Genomic DNA, 22,396 nt, shown 5'->3' with positions numbered 1-22,396 from the left:
CCTTATTTCGGATCAAAATATCTTGGGAGTGGAGGTGTTCCCTTCTGTACGTTTTACAGGTATATGTAGCCCTAAAAGATATGGTTATAGCCATTTTACTCTGACATAGGGTGTAAATTTGGTCTCAAATGGGTTACATTTTGTTCGCACTCCTGGAATGTTGTATGTATGTTGTTTAGAAGAAACTACTTCCCAAATGTTCAACTAAATGAACACATTCCTGGTTGGCTGAAGTCGTGGAGACGTGTAATAAAGTTTTTGGCCATGCCAGGAATAAAGTATCAAAAGTCACATATTTTGGCCTGAAAGGGGGTAAGGCATGAGGGTTTCAGGAAGCAGTCCCACCAAATTTTTTTTGAAGAGAACTCCTGAACTAAAAGAATCTGTTTTTGCTAAGTCTATTTCAGACCTGACTCACCACTAGACAAGAACCCACCCAGAAACTCTCAGTGCTTCAGTTTCACACGGACCTCGGATTTTTCTTTATTTCAGTCATTTTTTTTTTTTTTTTTTTTTTAATATGGTTAAAAATACACCTATTTTGCTCCCTAGCGCGTTTTTTGCCCTGAACGGTTGCGATGCTGTGTGCTCGGGAAGTCTGGCGATGGGTCATGCAACATTTTGACCGGAAAGAGACTGGGGCTGGCTATCCCGTCTTGTCACAAGACATCGTCGTGAAACGAAAAACGATGGCTTGCATGTTAAACTTTGCACTGCTTGTTTTAGCTTTCGTTTCCTTGGCTGCGGCTACTGTTCTCTACGAGACTGCTTATTTTGAGCAGAACCTCGACCATTTCAACTTCGTTCAAGTTAAAACTTTCAAACAACGTTACATTTATACAGGTAAGTCAGCTTGCATACTATTGCTTTCAAGCTCTGTTGAAGCAGCACTTTCTTTCTTTTCAAAAATTATTTCCAGTCGAACACTCCCCCCTCCCCCAATCGATCTCAAACCAACTGCAGCCATTTTCGACGTTTTTCGTTTCATATGGTGAGCTCAACTGGTCTGGGTGAGTATCAAATGAACCGTGGACGTTTAGGGGCCTTTGGGTGTTTTCTCTTAAACTCACCCGTATGCAGCTTCAAGTGGTGGGGGGACTCCTATATTAAAAGGACGTGGGTGCTTGTTGTACCCTTTAGGGGTTAAAAATGCATTTTTGGTACCTCTTAGGGCGTTCAGCATCAAAAGGTCCACAGCATGAGCTTTTGTGTTACCCTTCAGGGTATTGGGCTGAAAAAATATGATAGGAGATAGTGTCCTGTTTTTAATTTGTATCTCTTAGGGGTAAAAAAAAAAAACATTTCAAGCCACACCCACAAAAATTGATCTTGTTACCTCTGAGGGATTCCTTTGAAAATTTCTGACGAGCAGCGCTGTCCATTTGATATTTGAGTCCCCCAAAGCCCCACCTGTGAGAGAGCAATAAGATATACCAAAAGTTATATGCTTCGGGAGATACCCATACCAACTTTCTCTAGAGGGCTTAGTTTTGGCAACTGCTAAAATTATGTAATGTAGGAGATGACAGAATACCAGCTGAAGCCTCAGTAGGTGCCAAGTGTCATTGAAAGCACTTCATGTCTGCTCTGTGGATTTAGTATTCTTTTCAAATTGTACTTGCCATACCACGGTTGCATCAGGGATCAAATTTAAATATAAGGGGATTCAAATTTACCATCTTGAGACAGTTAATTTACCTAGACATGAATTATGTACTTAGACAAATTTTGGGGCAAAATTCATATTAATTTATCTTCAGCTGATTCATATTTGTGAGCGCAAGAATTTGCTAACAGACCTATCGTGCGGAAACAGATTTTACCTCAAAATTCATTCAGACAGAAAGTTTAAAATCTAGGTAAATTATCCGTGTCAGAAAGGTAAATTACCTTGAGTTAGGAGATGGATGAATTATCATTCCCTATTTAAAATTTGTCATTGGATTTGTGCCAATTTGAAGAATTCTGAAAACTACCAATCCGTGGGAGAAGAAGACCAAATGCACAACTTTGCAGCAATGTATTGCAGCACCTATAGAAGAAGTGCCAGTCTGCATCAAAAATAATAAACATGTATTGTAATTGAAACTCAGGAATGTTTTTTTATAGATCAATACTGGAATGAGAATGGGCCGATATTCTTTTACACTGGTAATGAAGGACCTATCACAGGATTCTGGGACAACTCTGGCTTTGTCTTTGAGGCAGCTGAGAAATTTAATGCCTTAGTTATATTTGGTGAACATGTGAGTAATAGATATTTTGTGTTTTACTTGTACAAGTAGGAAAAAAATGTAATACTAATTTATTATTATTAATAGTAAATGTTTTTTTCTCATCCCCATAGTCCCCCATCAATTTTTTCTGGTGCTCCTCAATCTATGCGCCTAATTATTATTTTATGATAAGTGTCTAATTTCTCATGTGCTGATTGGCTCATTTTTATCAATAAGAGTACAGACAGATAAAATGTTAATTTATGCAAGCTTTCAAGTTCAACTTTCAGCTGTCAAACTGTCAACTTTTTAACCAATGAGATTTTGTGGACTATTTTAAGTAGCCAGTCAAAAAGCGAGAAAAGCTATTGACAACGCTCATGGCATTTTGAATAAAATTCATGTATCTTTGTTTACAGCAAGTTTACGGCGTCCTTTCCCCTCATTTATTCCCAGCATTTGACCATTGTGGGGTCTTGTTATTGTACAAAACAAATTGACATCAGTTTTTTTATGTGTCTGTCCTCTTATTAATGATAAATTGCGTCATAACATTGTCAAAGTTTACTGCGGAACCACTTGCCTGCGGCTCATGGTTCCACAACCACTTTGTCAGTGTTATGATGCAATTTATCATCAGTAAGAGGACAGATGCATAAAAAACTGACGTCAATTTGTTAATTTTTTCCAAGTCGACAACTACATGAAGGGGTAGCAAATGGTTACTAGAAAGCCATAGTTCTTGAGAAATTTTGACTTGATCAATGTCAAATTCTCTTAATGCTTTGTGATTGAGCTGCGAAGTCTTATTTTTGAGGTGTTCCTTCTGTCTTGTATTCTAAAATATTTATTGTGGAAGTCACAGTCTCAGATTTTCAGACAATTAGGACTGTGCATATTGCAAAGTCTCAGACTTTACCAGTCATATTTCTACAACTGGAGACAATATAGTCCTGTAACATTACTATACTATATAGTGACACATAAAGTGAGAGTTTATATTATTTTCAATAAAAGAGGTATTATGGAGAATCTATGCCATTTGGTTCATCATCATTTGACCATGACAAAGTTGGCTATCTTACAGTGGAGCAAGCCATGGCGGACTTTGCTGTTTTAGTTACAGAACTAAAGATTCAGTTTAAAGCTACAGAGAGTAAAGTTGTTGCTTTTGGTGGAAGGTGAGTAGTTTTAATTTAAAGCCATTGTCAATTTTCAAATTCTCCTTAATATGCACAGGTGATCATATATTCATGTAACCTGTGCAATATAAATGTAGATTATTATTTGAGGTAGAAACACACAGTTTTAAGTTTGCAATACATGTTTCAGATGACCAACTTAAAACTGGGTTTTTCTGCCTTAAAGTTATTTCATGTCTGCTACTAGTTCTTAAATTATTATTAACGAAGCAACAACAACAACCATATTAAGTGTAAATTCTGGGCGAAACAAATACTCGCAAAACGACCCTCTGTGATCTAGTCGCATGCTCTAACCACTGAGCTACTGGAGACTCTATGGTGAGCAAGGGTCAAATTGTGGGTATCGAGTGGAACCGCATCGTGCAGCTACACAGCCACGTACTGACTCATGGATTCACTAACAGCATCAGGCTGTCACATTAAGGCATCTAGCACATGAACTCACTGACAGCATCACGCTGTCACATTGAGGCATATCGAGATGTATCCAACCAAGCTCCCATGTGATGCTGTTAGTGAGTTCATATGTGCTAGATGCCTTAATGTGACAGCCCGATTTTCAGATTTTTTCAGATTTTTGTTGATTGGTATTGATCATTTTCTATTTCTCCTCACCTATATACTTCAATATCTATAGGTGATCGTATGAATGCTAGTGCAACAAGGATTTATACTGCGAGTGATATTTGAAAATTTTCTTAAAATTGCACGAGCCTTTAGGTGAGTGCAATTTAGAATAATTTTAAAATATCACAAGTAGTGTAAATCCTTAATTGCTCAAGCTTTTATTTGATTGCTTATTTATTATACGACTGGGCAAATTATGAATACATGATTGTGCATTAATTTGCACTGCATTGCATATTAAAAATTAAAGATGAACTGATCTGCTCTCAGCCAATCACCTTGAAGTAATTTTCTATGTCATATAATAAATTTTGTTTTAAAAGGGAGGAAGTAAAATCCAAAAAAACTTTCATTAAATGTTGAATAAAATTTAAACCAACCTATTTTAAAAATTAGTTGATGATTATTAAAGTATCCTAAATTTTCAAATATTTTATTTCAGTTATGGTGGTATGCTTAGTGCTTACATGCGATTTAAGTATCCAAATGTGATTGATGCAGCCCTAGCAGCCAGTGCTCCTATTTACATGATTACCTTCACTGGAAGTGAACGGGAATTCTTCTTTCCTGCTGTGACAAAGGTAACTTTGCTATCAGCTGAAAGTTAAATTCAGGCTTTAAATTATGTTCCTTAAAATGTCTTTTTCTATGTACATGCTCACCTTAGTGGGATTAGATGCAGTAACATTTTTTTTCTGCTGGTTTATTTGATAGAGCATCTCTTTTGTTTTTTAATTTCTTTTGAAGGACTTTTTAAATGCTGATCCTAACTGCCCTGGTAATGTTGTTACTGCTTTTGATATGCTTGAGAAGCTGAAAAACCAAGGATCAGAAGGTGCAAAGTTTATTCTTTTTTGAAATGATTTTAATTTGCTATCATGAAGTAATGTTTCATATTATACTATAACTGTGGTACTCATCTTCTCATAAATTTTCAAATATTTTTTTATCTGTGTGATGTAATATAAAAGGCCAAAAATCAATCCATTTCTTGTTTATTCTCCTGTAATTCTTCAAGATAAATTTATTTAGTGAGCAGAAGTGAATTGATACAATTAAACTATCAAATTTCTTTCACTTATAAGGAAGTCTCAAGTAAAAGTAGACACTGACTGCAGATGATTTAGAAGGTTCTTGATTACATCTATGTGGGCTTCAACAGTGACACTTTTGTCAGACAAATGTCCTAGTACTGTTGTACTTCTTGGTGTGAGCATTATCCTAAGTAACAGAAATAACAGTCAGTTGTGAGTACCTTGTTTTTCCATGTTTACAGGGCTAGCTGAGCTGTCAAAGATATTTAAACTTTGCAAGCCCCTTACATCAACGGAACAGGTACGATATACATTGTGCAAGAACTATATATAATCATTAGGAGCATATCATTGTCAATGGTAGCAAATAAGGGCAAACGTCTCATAATTCTTACTAGATCATTTGTTCTTCCTTCATTCCTTTCTTCCTACCTACCTATCTACCTCCTTCCATCCCACCCACCCACCCTTCCTTCCTATCTCCCCTCCCCCTTTCTTCCTTTACATTTCCCAAAAATTTATCATGGCGTGTTTCGCTGCCTTTGAGCGAAACAAACTTCACCAGTTTTTAAAGATTGTTTCCTTTTCACTTAAGCGCTCGATTTACGCTTTTTTGAGTTTTTCTTTAGTCTTTGCCTCGTTTTTTCGCTGATTTTAAGTTTTGTTGGCTGTTCCTATATTCCAAAAGGAACGTTCCTCAAGTATCGACTGTTCCTCGTTTTTGTGTTCCTATTGACTATAAGAGGACCAGTTTTTTTGCATGGTAGGAACAAAACGTTCACTCTAGTGTAAAAGAGGAACATTTCGTTCCGAGTTCCCAACTGTAAATGGAACATATTGTTCTCAAACTGATAAATTAAGACTGTTTTGTTCCGAGTTCCTTTCTGTGCATGGAACACATTGTTCCGAAATTGATAAACTAGGACTGTTTTGTTCCGAGGTCCCCTCTGTAAATGGAACACATTATTCCCACATTGGTCATTTAGGACTGTTTTGTTCCGAGTTGCTATCTGTTGATGGAACACATTGTTCCCAAATTGGTCATTTAGGACTGTTTTCTTCCGAGTTTCTATCTGTTGATGGAACAAATTGTTCCCAAATTAGTCATTTAGGACTGTTTTGTTCCGAGTTGCTATCTGTTGATGGAACAAATTGTTCCCAAATTAGTCATTTAGGACTGTTTTGTTCTGAGTTCCTATCTGTAAATGGAACACATTGTTCCCAAATTGGTCATTTAGGACTGTTTTGTTCCGAGTTTCTATCTGTTGATGGAACACATTGTTCCCAAATTAGTCATTTAGGACTGTTTTGTTCCGAGTTCCTATCTGTAAATGGAACACATTGTTCCCAAATTGGTCATTTAGGACTGTTTTGTTCCGAGTTTCTATCTGTTGATGGGACACATTGTTCCCAAATTGGTAAATTAGGACTGTTTTGTTCCGAATTCTTATCTGCCAATGGAACATACCATTCCCAAATTGATAATTTTGTTCCGAATTCCCATCTGTGAATGGAACAGTTCGTTCCCAAATTGGCCACTTATTACGAAATATAGGACTGTTTTGTTCCGAGTTCCTATCTGTAAATGGAACATACTGTTCCCAAATTGATAATTTAGGACCTTTTCTTCCGAGTTCCTCTCTGTGAATGGAACACATTGTTCCCAAATTGGTCATTTGGGACCAGATTTCGGACCATTTCTCTGCGCATTCCTATTTTGTTCCCAAATGGAGGTGTACTTTGTAAGGCAAACAATAGGGCGCGCTCAGACCTGCTTGGGCAAGTTTGGTTGCATGTCACTGTCATGAATTTTGCACAATAGTAATGAGGGCGGGCAAGTAAGGGCATGACTCGGCAAATACAAACATATATGCAGTTCCTTTGCTTGTCATCGGCTCCTTGGTTATGGGTCAGATTTAAAGGAGATCGTGTTGGCCAAATGCTCTTCAAAAGGCAAATGAGCAAGAAGTGCAAGGTCAATTGGTCGGATATCGATGGAGCATCACCCAAACCAAAATGGCTTCACTTGGAAAAGGATGAAACCGACAGCTTGTATCACTGCCCAATACAAGAGTGTGACCATGGTGGATTTCAAAGTCAAAGAGGGTGCAGAAAACATGTTAATACCAAGCACAGTTGGTTCTTTTATTTCGATGAAAAGCCCAATTTGAAAGAAATCACAGATTCGCTAAAGGTAGCAAGAAATGTTCCAATGGTGAACACAATTCAAGATCAAACAAGTGAGACTACAAAACATGCTGGAAAGTTACTTCCCTCATTTTCATTGTCGTGTGACATTGGCGAAGTATTCACGAGATGGCTGACTGGAAGTGGTGGCGGTTGCAAGAAAGATCGCACAGCTCAACAAATAGTGACAAGATGCTTTAAGTTTCTTAGATTTTGTTGTGAAGACGAGGAAGAGTTGACTTTTGACGTGGTGGACTTTAGTTTGTGTTCTCCAAATTTGTTGTTCAAGTTTATCGACTACTTACAAGATGAATGCAAGCTTGGACATGGTGGACGTTTAGGCTACATAGATGCCATTTCTGAAATGATCGACTTCAGAAAGCTGCATGGCGCATCAGAGACAGTCTTTCGAAAGTTCTCTGCAACAGAGCTGTACCTCAAAAGAGCGCGAAAGACGGTTGCTAAGATGATGAGATTGCAGTGGACACAAGATTTAGACATCGAAACACTAGAAGCGAGAGGCCATTGGGCAACAATGGAGGAGTTGTTGGAGGTGGTAAAATTCCATCTGCCGTGCTACGAGAATACCGTGAAGATTTGCAAATCGAATCCAACTCAAGTTAACCCTTCAGACTTGACATTTGCCACGAAATTCATTGCCATGTATCTGTTCATCAAAGTGAAGGGGTCGCGTCCCATGACGTAGCAATATTTGACGGTGGACATGATTGCTACAGCTAAGGAAAAGGGTGGATTCATTGATCAGAAAACGTTCAAGACTGCTGGAAAGAATGGATTTGATTCTTTGATTCTGACTGATGCAAACATGCAAGTTCTCAATGGCTACATCTCGAACGTCAGACCTTTGCTTAAACCCCAGTGCGATTTCGTTCTCGTCAACAGAAATGGGGGCCAACATGGTAAATTGGGGGAGATCATGAGCAAACTGGTGTTCGATGCAATTGGAAAGTACATCCATCCCACGCGTTATCGCCAAATTGTTGAAACGCAGAGCCTCAATGAGCTCACTAGCGAGGAGCAGAGGATTTTGTCGGAAGACCAAAAACACAGCTCTGCTGTTGCCAAAGTTCACTATCAAAAGCAACGATCCCGTGAAGTTGCTTTGAAGGGTCACGAGTGCCTACAAAAACTTCAAGGTGCCAAGGGTTCAGAGGTGGACGAGGACGTCCACGCAAGACTCGGAGATTCAACTTCCGACGCCGGGCCTTCAGTTGGAAGAGTGCAAAATATCAAGTCCTCCCCAATAAGGACGCCCTGCCTAAAAGAATCTTGCGCTCTCAGAGGAACATTCGTCGTGTTTTGAAATTCACAAAAGAAGAGGACGATTTTCTAAAGGAAGGGATAACTAAGCACGGGTTTGGACAGTGGACTGCTATTTTGAGAGATGACAATTTCCAATTTCAAGACGGAAGAACAGCGGACTCTCTAAAGAAAAGGGCTGGAATGAAGATGCCACTCGGTTAGCAATTCCACTAGCAAAAAACAACAAATGCACACCAACTAAAATGCAGAGGAAACTGGACCATTTAATTATCGCAATTCGACAAACAGCTAGCCTGTTAACACATCTACAGAACGCGTTTTATAAATGATCAAAGTGTAATAAACTCTAATTTCTTGGACACAAAAGTCTATTCTTGTAACGAGTTATCGTAGGTACATGTAGCATTCTGAGTGCCTAATTCTATTTTCTTGATGTGGAAAATTATCAAACTACTGAAAAAGACCACCCTACGGCCTATCTTACAAGGAAAAAAAACCGCTCTTACTTTTGACTAGTAAAGTATCGAGTTAGAACATTCTGGGATTTTTTGACTGCTCGTTGACTGCTGGATTGCCTCTTTCGCTTCTTCTTGTCAGAAGTACTAGCTCGAAGTAGTTCAGCAGAGACTGCACAGTCGTTGAAGCTTGAATGAGGCACAGACGCACCTCTTGTGCTCGGAAGAGGAGTGATGAAAATACTCTGTAGCTCTTCCGTCTCATCCACTCCATTACACTGCTGAGTGATGAAAATACTCTGCTCCTCATCCGTCTCATGTGCATGTTGCTGATGCTTTCCAGTGAGTTTTCTAGACGACTTTTCTTGCCACGTAATTTTCATGTCGATGCCATTTTTTGTCGCAGTGGTCAGCAATCAACAGTTATTTTACACCAAACAATAAACTCGATTAACAAGCCACAGTGACGGTAAATTCGTGTGAGAGGAATTTAGGAACTGATGTCTACTCATGGTCCCAGTAGGGGCTATCAACAACATCAACCAGAACTAATGAGGCAAGCGAAAAGAGTTGAGAAAATATTATCTACAGCGGCGTGTTTTCATCGTGTATCACACAATTATTACGACCCATGTTAAGAACACGAACAAGAATAAATAAACTGAGACAGTTCTCATCTCGACGTATCAGTGTCACTGGCTTTTGAAGAAAGATGTAACATTTTCTATGTCACCGCAAATGTGGGATGTGGTTCAATAAAAACAGTTGAAACAGAATATAGAAACTAGAGATAAGTAAAATCTTGTATTTCAAAGGCCAAAGGATAAAAGCGCAAAATGTTATGCTTTAGTTTTGCAAAGAGATATTAAAACAAATCTGAACATTTTCGCAAAATCCATGAAATCCGTCCTTTCCGCCGTGATTACAAGAAAGTTTCATCCAACTGCCTCCCAGTACTGGAAGTTTCCACCGAAGGTTTTTCCTATTAATGGCGGAAAGGACGGATTTTATGGATTTTGCAGATTTTTTAATTTAATTTAAATCTTCTCTTTAAAACTGTAAGTATAATATAAATAATATATTATAATATATCATTAATAATATTTTACTTACAGTCTTAAAGAGAAGAATTAAATAAAACCAATTTAAAAAATCCGCGAAATCCGCGAAATCCGTCCTTTCCGCTATTAATAGGAAAAACCTTCGGTGGAAACTTCCAGTACTGGGAGGCAGTTAAGTGAAACTTTTTACTAAACACGGCGGAAAGGACGGATTTTACGGATTTTGCGGATTTTTTAATTTAATTTAAATCTTCTCTTTAAAACTGTAAGTATAATATAAATAATATATTATAATATATCATTAATAATATTTTACTTACAGTCTTAAAGAGAAGAATTAAATAAAACCAATTTAAAAAATCCGCGAAATCCGTCCTTTCTGCCATTAATAGGAAAAACCTTCGGTGGAAACTTCCAGTACTGGGAGGCAGTTAAGTGAAACTTTTTACTAAACATGGCGGAAAAGACGGATTTCACGGATTTTGAAACATTGATAGATTTAACTTAGTCATCCCCTTCCATGTCTCAGTCAAGTGTCTTCTTGTGAGAGAACAGTTTGGACCGTTTACCTTTAATTTTTCAACTTTGTTTCAAAATCCAACAACGTTGCTGTTTTTCAATTTTATATTGACTGGGAAATTGCAGTTCAACTTCTAAATGCTTTTACGCCATGGAGTGACAATGAAACTTAACAGATTTAACGAAAATTAGCAAAAGGAACGAGGACATTTGGGAAACGATCCCTCCCACCCTCCCTCCCTCCCTCCCTCCCTCCCTCCTGCCCTCCCTCCCTCCCTCCCTTCCTTCCTTCCTTCCTTCCTTCCTTCCTTCCTACCCTCATTCCTTCCTTCCTATTTTCCTCCCTCCTTCCCTCCTTCCTCCCATGGATTCTTTTTTTCATCATGAGTACAGACTGGTGAAGTACCACTATCCATAATTATACCTTTTGGTATAGTTGCACATGCGCTTTTATTCTTCTGTAGGATAACTTGATTGACTGAGGGACTGACTGACTGACTGACTGATTGACTGACTGACTGACTGACTGACTGACTGACTGACTGACTGATGGACTGACTGACTGACTGACTGACTGACTGACTGATTGGTTGACTGACTGATTGGTCTATTGGTTGTCATGATTGATTTGTTGATGGCAAGTGCATCATCCAAGCTTCAAGGACTGGCGGAAGTCACAGCGATGGTTTACAATGGCACCAATGGGACACTGCCATGCCTTGATCCAGACAGTGAGTACATTGAATGCGCTGATCCCACTGGTTGTGGTCTGGGTCCAGATAGCCGTGCTTGGGACTATCAGGTATTGAAAACATGTTGCGGAAAGAGTAGAGTAATACAGTGTTTATGGAGCTCATTACCTTGAGAGGTGATCCCCTTATTCCTGTTTCCATATAGTATGAAGCAACTAGAAGTACTTCCTCCTATGGATAGTCCATCTCACCTCCAAGCATTTTGTCAGATTTCTGCTACAATTTAATGTACCACTGGGTCTGACATTTCAAGAAATAATTTGCCCACAGCCCTTCCCCTACTTTGCTTCTTTAGATACAGCACATTAAGTGTCATTATCTGACTCATCCCCTGTTGTCTCTCAGTGTTGTATTGAATATTAACAAGAGACATCTGGTGAAAACTTGGAGGCATGGGTGGTTATGGGAAGGAGGAAAGGTGAGAGACAACCAGCAGATCCTCTTTTCAAGATGGCCAAGAGATCCCTTCCCATCAAGCTCTGCTTAATCATTTCCACCCAGTCAACTCTTGCTCCTGTCGGAGACTCTGAGACAGCTGGGGATGAGTCGGTGTCATTGTAGTTGGATGTAGCTTGTACTGTGTTGGGGATCAAAATACAGTAGAACCCCAGCAACTTGAACTCTGAAGGGAAACAAAAAACAGTTCAAGTTAGCAGGGGATCAAGTTATCGGGGTCGATTGAATATCCAACTTGCCATGTTAATAATTGATAGTTCACTGATTTCTCAACATTCCAGTATACAGTACAGTGTAAATGAAACTTATCTCATCAGAAATGCATGTGTACTTTTCATAATGTTCTGCGCTGTAGCACTGTTTCATCCGGCATGACTCATAAGATCAGGCAATGGCTGTCAAATATGTGAACGGTCGGTTGCAATTACACTAATTAAAATAAAATTGCTGTGGTGTTAGTTTTGAGTTTTTTTTACCGATTACACAACAGGAAAAGCTAATGGGATGACATCCCTGGTGAGTTACAGGAACCATTATATTTAATTCGAGTTATTGGGGTGGATTTTGACCTAGGGAAACAAAATTCAGTTTGAGTTAGCGGGGAATTCGAGTTATCGGAGTTTGAGTTAACCGAGTTAAAATGACTGAAAAGTGGGGTCAAATCCAAGGAAAATGGGACTTGGTTCGAGTTAGCAGGGGAGTTCAAGTTATCCGAGCTTGAGTTACCAGGGTTCTACTGTATTTACAGTAGATGCAAATCATGAAAATCTTTAAAAGAACCTGTGACCTCTTTCAGGCATGTACTGAGTTAGCCCTGCCAGCAGGCTCAAACAACAAAACAGACATGTTTCCACCTCTACCCTGGACTCCTGACATGAGAGCCAAGTACTGTCAGGAAAAATGGGGCGTAGTCCAACGACCAGGCTGGTCAGCGATTCAGCTCTGGGGAAAAGGTTGGTTTGAATATTGAAATGACAGTGTGTGTTGAGACTTAACGGTACAAGAATAAATATTTAGCTAAATTTAACACATGTACCCTCGCTTGGGGGACAAGGTATGTTTAGCAGATAGTTGGAAATAAGTGCTCAGCTCTATTTGTCAATTCTGGATGTCTTGACAGAAAGATTATTTATCCTGAAAATCTGACCTTGATGATCAGTTTCTGAGTACTCCTAAATTGTAGTCCTGAATTTACGGTGATTCTCTCAGGAGAAATCAGATATTGATCACTTAAATAACTTGAAGGGTTTAAGAGAGTTCCTTCCTGCTGTATAACCCTTCCCCCCCCCCCCCCCTACCCCTGGCCCTTAGTGAATTCTATCTTTAATCTGTTTCTCTCCTTTCTTGCAGACATATCGTCAGCATCAAATATTATTTTCTCCAATGGTGACTTGGATCCATGGAGACCAGGAGGGGTATGTTTGTATCATCATCAGAATAGTATAAATAATTGAATGTGTTTTTCTCACCATCAAAATGTTTCCTTTGTACCAATGAAACATTCAGCTGTACAGGCTATCGTAGATTAATACACCATATACCCATTACTTGTAAGGTTCTGCAAGATGTCTCCCCAACACTAGTCGCAGTTCTGGTCAAGGGTGGTGCCCATCATCTTGATCTCAGGTATGTTTTAAGTTTTTATAAAATTATTATTTTAGAAGGGAGAAGTAGTCAATCCCCTGTATGCAATGTTTCTTTCAGTTCGTGACAATAGAAAGAATGCTGTTGATATAATCACACAAAAGTAAAACATTTTTAATAGTTGCGTGATTTGAAAGGTAAGATCCATGCATTGCATGCTTCTGTTAGCGATTGAAAAATGAACAAATGAAGCCCAAAGTCAGTTACTATAAAAGGCACTATTTTAGAAAAGCCCTTAGCTATTGAATTTACATACAATTAGATTATGTGACAGGACATATTCAAGGTACTGGAGGTCATAATGTGTAGACTCTTTGATCTCTAAGCTTTTGTTACACCTGAAAAGATTCAAACTGGACCCTCTACAGGTACGTGTTGTTTGAAAGGATTCAGAGTTGCCCAATTTTTAACTAGTATACTATTCAAGAAGTGAAATGTTCACTGTTACATCAGACAATGGTGATTTGCCAATTCCTTTTATTTATTTCTGAAAAGTTAATTAATAAATTATTAATTAATGTTACTAATGATGTTTTTTTGTTTTTTTTTTGTTTTTTTTCGTCTAGAGCTTCTAACCCTAAGGACCCGCCCACAGTAACGCAAGCCCGTGAACAAGAGCTGGAACTGATTCAGAAGTTTCTACAGTAGAGGATTCTTTGGGAGACAATAACTCAATGAAATGAGAAATACCTTTTATATAAAATTTATATAAAATTAATGTAGTTTTCATAACATAAATTTAATGAATGCCTAGGGACTTCTTTATTGGTTTGTCACAGAACACGTTTTCCAGTGTGAGCATCACATATCAAGTAAAGTAATTATTCTTAACGTTGAAAAGAGCTTTTATGGCCTGTGCCTTCTGTAATAATTTGGCAAGTCACTTAGAAGTTGTCGTTCAATGTTGTTGTAAAGATAATATCAGCCGTTCTTCCGGAAAGGTGTCTGCCCTCCTCCTCAAAGCCGCTTGAGAGAACGGCAGAAATCAAGCCTAACTATAGCTAGACAGAAACAATTATTTAAGTATTACATGGACTAGCTGCTATTGAAGAGTGTTTTTTATAATAAATCGTCTAAAAGGCATCTTTGTAAGTTATTGAACCTGAAAAAAATGCTAAACTTAATCTGTGGCTAAAAATGCATTGAAATGGCAGCACCTGTTGCAGCTGAACAGCAAATATCAAAGAAGAGTTTTTCTGCTTCTTTGGAATTGTTTAAAGTGAAAGTATAAAATCTTGATTTTAAACATGTTGGCTTTGCGTTCTAAAATATGGATGCTTCTGGCAAGAAGACCGTAGGGAAAATTTTGCATTGCAAAAACGTTCCAACATACAGGGTTCTTGCCGGTGCTAATTTTTCATTGCAGTATTCTTTTTTTTTTTTTTTTTTTTTTTTTTTTTAATGATACATTCAACATAAACAGGCTTGTGGTGTCATGGCTGTTTTTTACGTTATTGTGTACTCCTGGGATGGTTTTATTCAAGGTGAAAGACTGCTTTGTTTTCTGTGCTCTCTGAAGCATGAAATGATGGGTTTTCTTTAACTTGCAGTACGTTGAACATTAGCTTTCGTAGTGGAAATTTCTCCAATGGAGTACCAAACGCACTTCAGTGTAGGAATCTGTCTGGAAGTTATACACTTTATTTTTGTATTGGTGAATGTTCTTAATCTTTGTGTTAAGCTACCTGTTGAAGTATTCTTTTTCTAACATTTTAGGTAATTGTCAAACACAGGAAGATGGGTTCCTGTCAAGACAAAGCTCAGCCTGCGTCGCAGACAGTCTAAACTGCCAGTATAGTCCGTCTGCGCAACGGCTCCCAAAAACTTGATCTGATATCCCGCAGTTTATGTATCCATTTTTGATTGGCTATTTTCTTACGCACTTTCTGATTGGATAATTCTTGCGAAAGCGATCACACAACTATCACATAATACTAAAAATAATTGTGTGCGGTTATCCCAAGAACATTTGTACATTTGTACATTATTCAATGTCAAATTTACTTGAGTTGGAAATAAGATGTCTGCAATAACAGAAGAAGATTGGCAAAAAGCATTCAAATCTGTGAGAGAGCAGTTTGAAATCGATAATCTTCTACCTGAACAGGAAAACTCGCTTCGCGACTTTCTTGGAGGTCAAAATATTTTTGTAAATTTGCCGACGGGCTATGGTAAATCTTTGATTTTCCAGTACCTTCCGATCGCTGCCGATGCTCTGTTCGAAAAGCCTCGTGGTTCCAGTGTTCTCATTGTAATATCGCCATTGCGATCGCTTATGGAAGACCATATTCTCTGGCGAAGCCGGACAAAGATAAATATGACTGCCATGATAAGAAGCAGCATAACTTGCAACAGTTAATCAAACTGCCGCGCCTGGCATAATAATACAAAATGCAAGTAACCAACATGTTCGCGGAATATTTCAAACTTTGTCCCTCCAGAGCTAACATTTAGAGAACTTAAAACATATCTTGCAGTACAAATGAGCCAAAAAAAAGACTAGCACGTGGCAAAAAACAGTGTCAAACTCTTACAAATTACACGCAGATAACAGTGGAAACCACACAGACCTATGACTTCTAACGGCTCTACTCTGGAAATGTCCTCCTAAAAACACAGGATTATTGCTTAGCAAAATATTCAAAGATCCCCGTATCATACAAAAGGGGCAGATCCTTAACGATACACTAGTTCGAGCAAAACTTTTGAAGCGGCTATTTATTAATACACATGGATAGGAGTTGTGTAGGCCTGTCACTCTATTGTTAGTATTGCGTGATATATTTTGCAAGAATATGACCAATCACAAGGCGCGTAATAAACTAGCCAATCAGAAATGGATACACAGATCCGTGTATCCATGCGGGATATCAGAACAAGCTTTTGGGAGCCGTTTCGCAGACGGACTATATCGGGGATTTTATGACAGGTCCGGCTGCAACGCAGGCTAGACAAAGCTCTGACTTCTCAAATTGAACTGTACTGACCTGAAGATGAGTACAGTCACATCCAGGGGGGGGGGGTACTCCTTTATATGGGCTATATAGGTATATGGGGCCCCAAAGGGTATAGTTTTTCAGCCGCTTTGGTCATAAATAGGCTATTGATTTTGGCCATTTTGGTCTTAAATAGGATATGGGTTTTGTACTGTATTCTTGAATTGGGTATGTTGTTTAGAAGAAACTACTTTTTCATCATTATTGATAACACCATATCTCTAGGGCAAGTGTGTCATCTGCAACGGTCATAAGCAGGCTATCAAATTTTTGGTCTGGTCATAAATAGTGTAGGGAAGATCACAGATTTTGGTCATAAAAAGGGTAAGGGTTTTGGGAAATGGGCCGCACACCCCCATCAAATTTTTCTGAGTACCCCCCACCCCCCACTGGAGTCACATACCTAAATACTGGCGATAGTTAGGTGTTGTAGTCAGGACATCGGCAATTACAATATAAAATTTCTTGCCCTTATTGCAATTTATTGAAGCATATGAAATTTTCTTCAAAATATCGGAAATACTATTTATTTTTCACTTTTCTATTTTTATTATAACCTTGTGAGGTTCAAAAACACAAAAAAATTACATATTCTCAATGACACCTAAACATTACTAACATTAATAATTATGTCAAATGTAGATTTATAAGGGAAGCAGCAAGATCAATTATGGATGTTATGGATTATACTAAAACCAAAACATAGCAGGGATGTTATTGTTTATTGATTTTGATAAAGCATTTGATAGTGTTGGTCTGAATTTTATGTTAAGAAGTTTGAATGTATTCCCTTTTGGCCCCAGTCTTGCAGACATACCTTGTTGTGTCAAACAACAGACTATGTTTACCATACTTTGAAGTACAAAGAGGAGTAAGGCAATACAATCCACTGCCCTTCTACTTATTTATTATTGCTGGGGAAATTTTAGCAATTGCGATTCAAACCAACACAGATATTCATGGCCTCCAAACTGGACAGGAAGAATTTAAGGTAGTTCAATATGCCAAAGATCTCACTGTTTTGGAACAGGCCGAAAGAGAGAACATTAAATCCTGAAGTCTGATAATAAATAGCCCTGGATCTTCCAAAGTTGGCTGTTTTTTGGGAGGATCAGGACAGTCATCTAGGAGGGGGCTATTCTGAGGGGGAGGGGAGATGGCTTGTTGGAAGAGGGGAAGGGAGGAATGGAAAGAATGTCTATAACCCTTAAGCACAATGATGTGAAAACATACAGTTGACTTATAATTGGACAAAACTCTACATGAAGTTGTCTGTTATTCCCTGCACACTAATAATTGATAGTGAAAATTTTTATCAACAGGGAAATACTTGAATGTTGTGTTATTGTGTTCTGTAAATACCCAGTGTTCTCCATCTCCCAGCTTTGGCCAAAAACCCAACCTTGCCTGACATGTGACTGTATGGGCCAACACCCACCCCTGTGTACCCCCCTATAGTTTACTGGTGGGTTTCCTGCTATGTCCCCCATACATCTGCTCTTTGAATTTTCATTCAAGTTGTGATTGCAATAAGCCAATCGCACAAATGGCACCAAAACTTTAGAAAGCTTAAGCCTTGTTCTCATTTTTCCAAAGGATTTCTCATCAATGTGAGGCTGAGGTTTGCTGATACAATGTTATTCAAATTCAGTGCCATTTATGCCATCTGACTACACTGCTAACAATCATCTAAAAACCAAGCTCACACAACTACAAAATACAACCATGCATTTGTGTCTATGAAGAATATTTTTGAGGGGGTTACAGATCTATATACATTTAAGGTAGAGTCTGTATACGAGCCAAGTGGCCTGTCAGGCCGGAACTTATCCCGGTTTCCGTAGCATGAAGTGACTAGGAGTATTTCTACTCCCCCCTTGGATGGGATGCTAGTCCATCTCAGGGTTACCCCCAGCATTAAGTTCGCCAGCACCCATTTATACACCTGGGTAGAGAGAGGCAGTGTGAGAGTAAAGTGTCTTGCCTAAGTACACAACACAATGTACCCGGCCAGGGCTCGAACCCGGACCGCTCGATCCAGAGATGAGCACACTAACCATGAGCCACTGTGCCTCCCATATACAACTAAAATCAACCATTTATTTGCCACAAAATATAAAAAAACTGAAACTGATGAATAAAATTAACTTGATAAGCAAAACAACTACTCGTATAACAGCAAAAGTAACTCTTCACTGCCAGTTGAAAAAAGTATTCAATCTTTCATGTCATTTCATTCTAGCCTGAAATCTGAATTCTCCTAAGATTTGGAAATATCAAATCTGATAGTATTCATTGTTTTCATATAATGTAACAAATTCCTGACAGACATAAAGTATTGGAAGGCCTGTGAGCAGTTATCTTTTACTGGGTGTAAGGCATGCTGAATATATATCTTCTTAGTTGCTTTCAGCTAGGAAGCATCCTTTTAAGTAGTGTATTTTGAAATTCCAAGTTTTTACACAGCACCATATCAAGATGGCTACCAAAAGGCTGTTATGCATGCAACACAAATAACTCAACCTGTGACAATTAGCATCTGAGCAGTTTGCAAAAAAGTGCAGCTTGCAAGACTCCCATACTGCCAGGACTTATCCAAGTAGTAGTGACATTATGATACTAGGAGTATTTCTACTCAGTGAATGGTATTCCAGTCCATTGGCAGGGTTTCATATCAACATTAAAGGAGCTTTACCACTGTTTGTGCATCTTGAAAAGTTTAACCTAAATTTTTAAGTTCTTAGTTTGTAATCTGTGTTAATCTTCTCCATCCTTGTTCCTTTATTGTTTATCTTGATCTTTTTAGTGTTTTTCTATTGTCGTAAACTGTTATTTTTATGCAATTTTGTATGTGGCCTAAAAACTCAAAATACCATGACTGAGCTCCCGATCCTTTAAATGTTCCAGTAAAAAAAAATTTAAACCTGGAGGAGACTGAGGCATTGAGAGTAAAGAGGCTTGCCCATTAACACAAGGCAATGACCCTGGTCTGGCCTTGAACTCAGATTGTTGAACCCAACTTGTGTACAAGCAGCATCTGTGTGTTGATGTAATATATCAAACACGAAAGACCGTGTTTGACCACATTTCAAAACACCGAGAAGGGAGTTGAAAATACAACGCGCAGCTGAGTATATTTGACGAACTTTGAGGTGTTTGGAAAATAATTTGGTCAAACACTGTCTTGCGTGTTTGATATATCTTCTCAATCGAAACTAAAACTTAGGAGAAAACAGAGCAATAAAATTGTGAAAATCTATGCTAATTAAGATCAGATATCCAAATGCCACCACAGTCATGACTTCCTTTGTCTTAACTTAATGAATTGTTAATGAGTTTGAGAAGAGAATATTCAAACCACTGACTTGCTGTGCTTTTAATTCTCAAGTGGTGGTTGCATTTGTTACTGCCATCAATCATTCAATCATCAAACCTCTCTGGAAACAAAACTTCAGTGTAAGGTTATGTCTGGGTGCTTCTATATAGATTTCTTGATTGTTGTCATGATTATGATTGACAACAATAAAAAATGCAATCTTTAATTGGGTTTCAGACTTCAGAGTTCAAATGATTTGAAAAAGTGCATAAGCCAATCACACTTCAGTCTAAGGTAATAGCCAGGTGGGTTTTTGCCAGTAGCTTTGATGGTTTGAAAAAAATTCTGTCTGCTTTAATAGTCGACTTAACACCTGTTAAATTTCCTTAGCTTTATTTCTTGCATAATAAACAGAGTACAAGTCATTCCTTTTCTGTCGTTGAACAGGGATCTGTTGTCTGACCTCAACATAATCAAGGTCTATATCGGCAAAAATTATCTGTTCGTGCTCGCCAGCTTGCGCTATAATCTTTCCCCACGGGTCAATAATACTGCTATAACCCCAGCAGGTATATGGATTGTTACTATCTCGAGCGGGTGATGCAGTAACAACGTATACTTGGTGATCTATCGCTCGAGCTCTTTGCATAACGGCCAGATGCGCAGGGCCAGTGACAGTGTTGAACGCTCCTGGATACAACAACAATTTACATCCCTTCTGACAATAAATCTGCGCCAGTTCTTGAAATCGTATATCATAGCAAAGTCCTACACCGATTTTGCACACGGGCGTATCAAAGATTCCGAGATCGACGCCCGGTTCCAGGTTCCCGTATTCTTGATAGTCGTACAATCGACCCGGGCGATCGATTTTAAAGATATGAATCTTTCTGTATTTTAAGATCATACGACCGTACGGATCAAAAACAGGACACGTGTTGTAAAGCTTTCCTGATTGATCCTTCTCGATGATCGACCCGCCTACAATGTAAGCGCGGTGATCTTTGGCGCTTTTTGACATTAAATCGGTTGATGGACCAGGTATTTCTTCTGCAAAGCTGCGAAAGTCATCCTCGCTGTTTGGAGCAAGTGTAGTTGCAAATTCTGGAAGCACAATGAGTTTAGCGCCTTTCTTCACAGCTTCAAATATAAGTTGTTGCAACCTCTGCAGATTTTGATCTTTTCTTTCGGTTGGAAGGGGTTGAATCGATGCGACACGAAATTTCTTCCCAACTGAAAAGATGTCAAGTTCGTCAACCATTTTGTTTTTTAGCACTTGTGTTGCAACTGCGTTCCTTTTGGTCAGCAACTCGTCACCAGTCCGTAGTATATGAAACGGCGGGGAAATTTTGTCGTGCAAACAATGAAGCAAGGGTATATACTTTATGCTAGCATGCATATAGAGCACTTTATGTTTATACCATATATGGTATATCCTAATATGGCAGAAAGATCAACTCACCTACACTTAACAAAGAGTGAATCAAATTATCACTCAACTTCACCAAGGAAGTCACATCGATGACATGACGGCTAAATGGCTTTCACAAACTCCCGGTCCGCCTAGAATACCTATCTTTTATACCTTAACAAAAATCCACAAACCTAAACCGGTCGGGAAACCGATCATATCCAGGTGTGAAGTCCCGACAGAGAGAATATCATCATTTGTGGATAGACTGCTCCAGCCAATTGCTCAAAGGCAAAAATCCTATATTAAGGATGCTACAGACTTTATTAACTTTGTGGAAAGAACCAAAATACACCAAGACACTATTCTAGTGTCTATGGATGTACGAGCTTGTACACAAATATACCACAAGAGGAGGTAATAACAACAGTATGTCGGGCATACGACATATTTCACAATAACAACCCTCCAATCCCGACCAACTACCTTAGGGAAATGCTTGGTTTAATCTTGAAGGAAAATTCATTCCAATTCAATGGCGACAACTATCTGCAAACGCACGGCACTGCCATGGGTACTGAAATGGCAGTTGCTTTTGCAAACATCTTCATGGCAGAAATTGAAACAAAACTCATCCGCCAAAGCAGAATCAAGCCAATAGAATGGAAACGTTACATCGATGACGTTTTCTCCCTATGGAATCAAAACAAGCAAGACATCAATTTGTTCATTGAACAAGCCAACCAGTTCCACCCTTCAATCAAATTCACAGCTGAAATTTCAGAGAGCGAAATTACTTTCCTTGACGCGATAATATACAAAGGGGCTAGATTTCAAACTGACTCTATCCTTGACATCACTCTCACTCTCACCAAGAACTTTGGGAGGTACCTCTCGCAAGTGGCAGTTAGTTGTGGCAGGACGAAGTGTCTGGCAGACACTGAAGCGACGAAAGTTTAAACTTGCGTCGCTTCAATGCCTGTCAGGTTTACTGGTTTCGTCCCGCCACGACTAACTGTTCACTTGTTTCATTACGAAACAGTCATCATTAAGACTACAGACGCAAATGACCAAGCGTGAGGTCAAGATGGCTGGATATTGGCCAAGTTCTGTTTTTGCTTGTTTATGGACTGAGACGGAGTCGAGGCCCATAAACACGAAAAAAAAAAAGAACGAAGTCATTATCCAGCCATCTTGACAGAACAAGCTTGGTTCTTAAAAGATTTATTATAT

At 38.7% G+C, this 22,396-nt stretch overlaps 1 protein-coding gene and 3 pseudogenes across 1 annotated transcript; 3 read left to right on the top strand and 1 right to left on the bottom strand.

The window, feature by feature from the left end:
- The first annotated feature begins 483 nt into the window (after positions 1–483).
- Positions 484–14,523, top strand: LOC149113632 (dipeptidyl peptidase 2-like). The gene is made up of 11 exons (XM_089287370.1): positions 484–843; positions 2,110–2,246; positions 3,234–3,397; positions 4,491–4,629; positions 4,796–4,883; positions 5,325–5,399; positions 11,197–11,390; positions 12,593–12,749; positions 13,147–13,211; positions 13,352–13,422; positions 14,007–14,523. The coding sequence occupies exons 1-11, from the start codon at positions 579–581 to the stop codon at positions 14,086–14,088; spliced, it is 1,437 nt and encodes a 478-aa protein (XP_089143496.1). The 5' UTR covers positions 484–578; the 3' UTR covers positions 14,089–14,523.
- Positions 6,422–9,249, top strand: LOC149113633 (uncharacterized; annotated as a pseudogene).
- A 5,605-nt stretch (positions 14,524–20,128) lies between the features above and the next one.
- Positions 20,129–21,013, bottom strand: LOC149113631 (omega-amidase NIT2 pseudogene; annotated as a pseudogene).
- A 69-nt stretch (positions 21,014–21,082) lies between these two features.
- LOC149113630 (uncharacterized) lies at positions 21,083–22,123 on the top strand (annotated as a pseudogene).
- The last annotated feature ends 273 nt before the right edge of the window (positions 22,124–22,396 follow it).

The sequence above is a fragment of the Orbicella faveolata genome, unplaced genomic scaffold (genome assembly GCF_042242905.1).
Source record: "Orbicella faveolata isolate gen_17 unplaced genomic scaffold, um_ofav_v1 contig_14, whole genome shotgun sequence".
NCBI classification, from domain to species: Eukaryota; Metazoa; Cnidaria; class Anthozoa; order Scleractinia; family Merulinidae; genus Orbicella; species Orbicella faveolata.
This window is presented reverse-complemented; position numbering and strand designations above follow the sequence as displayed.